Here is a 3,715-nt window from a genome sequence, read left to right as displayed (position 1 = left end):
AGTATTGTTTACAAGCGCGTGAAAGCATTCTGCAGAGAGTAAAGGCGAAAACAGAAAATCAGTAATGGATTTCAAAGGTAATAGTCTGATTGCATTATAGGTATTTGGATGGAAAATCACAACCAGCGATTGTTCGTGAGCTCAAGCACCTTAAAGTAAATAAAGTTTTTATTTATCGCAACAATACTCATTACAATGATACGGGTAGTATCGCGAAACGTCACGGAAGTGGCCATCAAGATACTGCAACGTCACGTGAAATGGTTCAAAAAGTGAAGAAGCGACTTGAGCGAAATCCTCGACGAAGTGCCAATCAAATGATGAAAGAACTGAAAATATCTGACAGTAGCATCAGCCGTATTTTGAAAAATTATCCCAAAGTCAAGCCTTAAAAGATCCAAAAGGTGCATGATCTCACACCAAAGCAGCAACAAGTCAGACTTGAGAGAGAGAAGGAGCTGCTTCACTTGGCCGAAAGCGGTCAATTTCCAAAAATTGTGTTTTCTAACGAGACAATTTTTCAAATGAGGGCAAAAGAGCAATTCGTAAAATCCCAAAACGATAGGGTTTATTTTACCGACCGTTCATACGAGAAGGCATCCCAAGTAGCAGTTTTGAAGTGCTTGCCGTTGGCGGTAAAGAAGATGGCGCGAAAGCGCAGACTACAACCAGTGCCGTTATTAATATAGTAGTGATGGTATCGGACTACGTTCAGGCATTGGGGCAAGCGTGGATTTCAGCAATGACGACCAAACAACACAGTTGAGCAGAGGCGTAAGTATTGGTGGTTATGGTTATGAAAGACCACGCCCGGATGCTGAGAATGAGATTTTGGGTGGAAATTTAAGCAAAATGTACCTGCCGGTGCAGTAAAATTAAAGGGAGTCGAATGGAATAGTTGAATTGTCTATTTATTTTGTTAAATAGACAGATGTGTACCTTCAGTTTTGTCTTGTAAATAAAGAACTCAATCGATATATTCAATTAAATTTGTTTGTATTTGCAATTAAATCTTTCATCAAAATGCGGAAGCCGTTCACCATTACGCAGCAGCAGCACAAAAGCAGTGAAAACAAAATATAAAAAACAAATAACATAACAAAAGCAGAATACCGCTTCCGAAAAGTATGAGTTTCCAGCTTGCGAACCGCCGAGTTCAGCTACATTTGAATTCTGGTCAATCTTGTATCTTTGGTTTTAATGAGATGCGTACTCGTTTATGCCCTTTTGTCTATTTTGAGGTTTCATTTTATCTTTGGTTTTGTTTTGAACACATTTTTTTATTTTTCTCTTTTTTTATTTACTTTTTTTTATTTATTTATTTTTTTTTTCAAATAATACCAGCTCAGAAACGCGACATTCGGAGCACCTACACCTCTTAAAGTTGTTTCAGTTATGCCGTTAACACTTTGGTGATAATCATTTTTCTAGTTTGAAGCTTGAACTTGTCTTGTCGCATCATATGATTTCATCAGATGCACCGAATATCGCAAAATAAGTTCCTTTTCTAAACACAGTACTTATGTGGAATCGGCGAGCGTTTGCGAAATTATCTCGCTTTGAGATCTTCTTTTTTTTATTGGCGCGAAAACCCATTAAGCGATTTTGGCCGAGTTTAACAAAACGTGAAAGTCGTTTCTTTCTCATGCTAACCGGCGCCAGTTGGTGAAGTGATGCTATGTTCTTCTTCAACTGATCTTTCCAACGCAGAGGAGACCTTCTTTTTCCTCTGCTACCTCCAGCTTGTACCGCATGGAATATTTTCAGAGCCGGAGCGTTTGTTTCCATTCGGACGACATGACCCAGCCAACGTAGCTATGTCTATGTCGTCATGAAGCTCATACAGCTCATTGTTCCATCAACTGCGATACTCGCCACCATCAACGTGCAAAGGTCCAATAATCTTACATAGAATCTTTCTCTCAAACACTCCAAGCGTCGCTTCATCGGATGTTGTCATCGACGACACTTCTGCGCCATACGTTAGGACGGGCATGATGAGAGCCTTGCAGAGTGTTAGTTTTGTTTGTCGAGAGAGGTCTAATTTTTAATTTATTGAACAAATTTCGAGGTAAAACGGAGAAATCTGCTCCGGTGTCAACTAAGTATTTGCGGCAATTTGAACGATCTGTGACAAATAAGCGGCGAGAATAATTCAGACCCACTTCGTCTACCGCAAATGACGAGGTGGAATTTAGTTTTTTGAATGTTCATCACTTTTGTCATCGGGCTTTTTGAATGCGCATGGCTGTTCACACTTGCGTGCCATGGCCCCAAAACGATAATGAAATCGACAATACGGTCTTTTATTACGAGATTTGGAACGTGAACGACTCGAATTGTGTGACTTCTGGGATTTGTTTGGACTATTGTTTCTGCTCGCTCTAAATTCGCGAAAAGATTTGGCTAATTCATCGATACGAGCGTTCAATTGAAGGAGTGTGTTATCCGATTTGATCTCCGAAATTAGTTTTGGGGCAGTCAATTCGACAACTTTATCTGCTAAGGTAGCACAGGTATTGAGGTCGTCGTTTGAAATTGCCACGACGGCACGAACGTTTTCCGGTAAACGTTCAATCCAAAGGGACTTGATTGCCTCATCGGTGAGAGCATTTTTGGCTAAATCACGCATTTTGCGTAGCAAATGTGACGGTTTGTCATCACCAAGTTCGATTTCAGTGAGTAAAACTCTGAGTTTCCTTTGATCAGATTGAGTGTATTCACTAATTAGACGGTTTTTAAGTGATTCATATTTGTTTTCCGCGGGAGGACTACGAATCAAGTCAGAAACCATTGATAAATACTCAGGTTCGAGAACAGATATTACATGATTATACTTCGAATTGTCGCGAGTAATGCTACCGTTAATGAATTGTGCTTCCATTTGTATAAAAAATAAATCCGGTTCTTTCTTAACGAATGTCGGTGCTTTTATTGTAATCCGACTGATTTCTGGTAAAGGCATAAAATTAACAGTACTCACGTATGATGTATTGCTTGACTGTGAAGTCCCGCTCGATTCGCTATCTCCAGGCATGTTGAATGCACGAAGTAGACTTTAGAAAATTTTGTCACGATTCGACTTCCAGACGAAAGATCCCTCAAACAATTTCTGCTAACGATCGCTCATGCAAATCCTCTTGAAAAAATACGACGAACAAACCCTCGCAAATATCGGCGCGTTGAAACCACGTGGCGGCAATAAGGTCTTCTTTTCCTTAATTGCGTTTATGGATAGCGTGTTAAATTTCGTCCAAAAAAATTGCGAGTGAATTCCGTTGATTATTTAAAAAAATTATTTTTAAACGTCGGGGTCACCAATATGGAGTTTTTATTATATCCAATTAAATACACAAGTAAATGGAACTTAAATAAGTTGAATCAAATTATGGTGTGGTCTCGTCGCCGGTTGAAAAGAGAATAAATTTTCATTGAATTTTAAGGTTGACATTATTTGACGAACTGACATAAAATTGATTGAGCAGCGGTGCTGCCACATGTCATAAATTAATTGAGCAGCGGTGCTGCCACAGATGTAATTCGCTGTGCCCTCACTCACAACCAGATTGTACGCTCTTAAAAAGATTGTGCCTGAGCGGTTATGCTCTGTGGCTCGCACAGTATTTTTCAGCATCAGGTCACACGACCTCGAGTCACCCTGTCACGAACCTCGTTTGGTTTCAAACGGCTGGGAGAGGTCCTCTACAATTCTGAC

General features: G+C 39.9%; 1 protein-coding gene across 1 annotated transcript; it reads right to left on the bottom strand.

Annotated features, from left to right (window-relative positions):
* Window positions 1-2,194: 2,194 nt before the first annotated feature.
* LOC128857445 (uncharacterized) lies at window positions 2,195-3,037 on the bottom strand. The gene has a single exon (XM_054093202.1). The coding sequence runs from the start codon at window positions 3,035-3,037 to the stop codon at window positions 2,195-2,197; it is 843 nt and encodes a 280-aa protein (XP_053949177.1).
* Between the last annotated feature and the right edge of the window lie 678 nt (window positions 3,038-3,715).

The sequence above is a fragment of the Anastrepha ludens genome, chromosome 3 (assembly GCF_028408465.1).
Source record: "Anastrepha ludens isolate Willacy chromosome 3, idAnaLude1.1, whole genome shotgun sequence".
NCBI classification, from domain to species: Eukaryota; Metazoa; Arthropoda; class Insecta; order Diptera; family Tephritidae; genus Anastrepha; species Anastrepha ludens.
Note: the sequence above shows the minus strand (reverse complement) of the source record. Positions and strands in the feature narration are given on the sequence as shown.

What these genes read in the sequence shown, in the direction of transcription:
- LOC128857445 (XM_054093202.1), bottom strand. Translation starts at nt 3,037, where the DNA reads ATGCCTGGAGATAGCGAATCGAGCGGGACTTCACAGTCAAGCAATACA.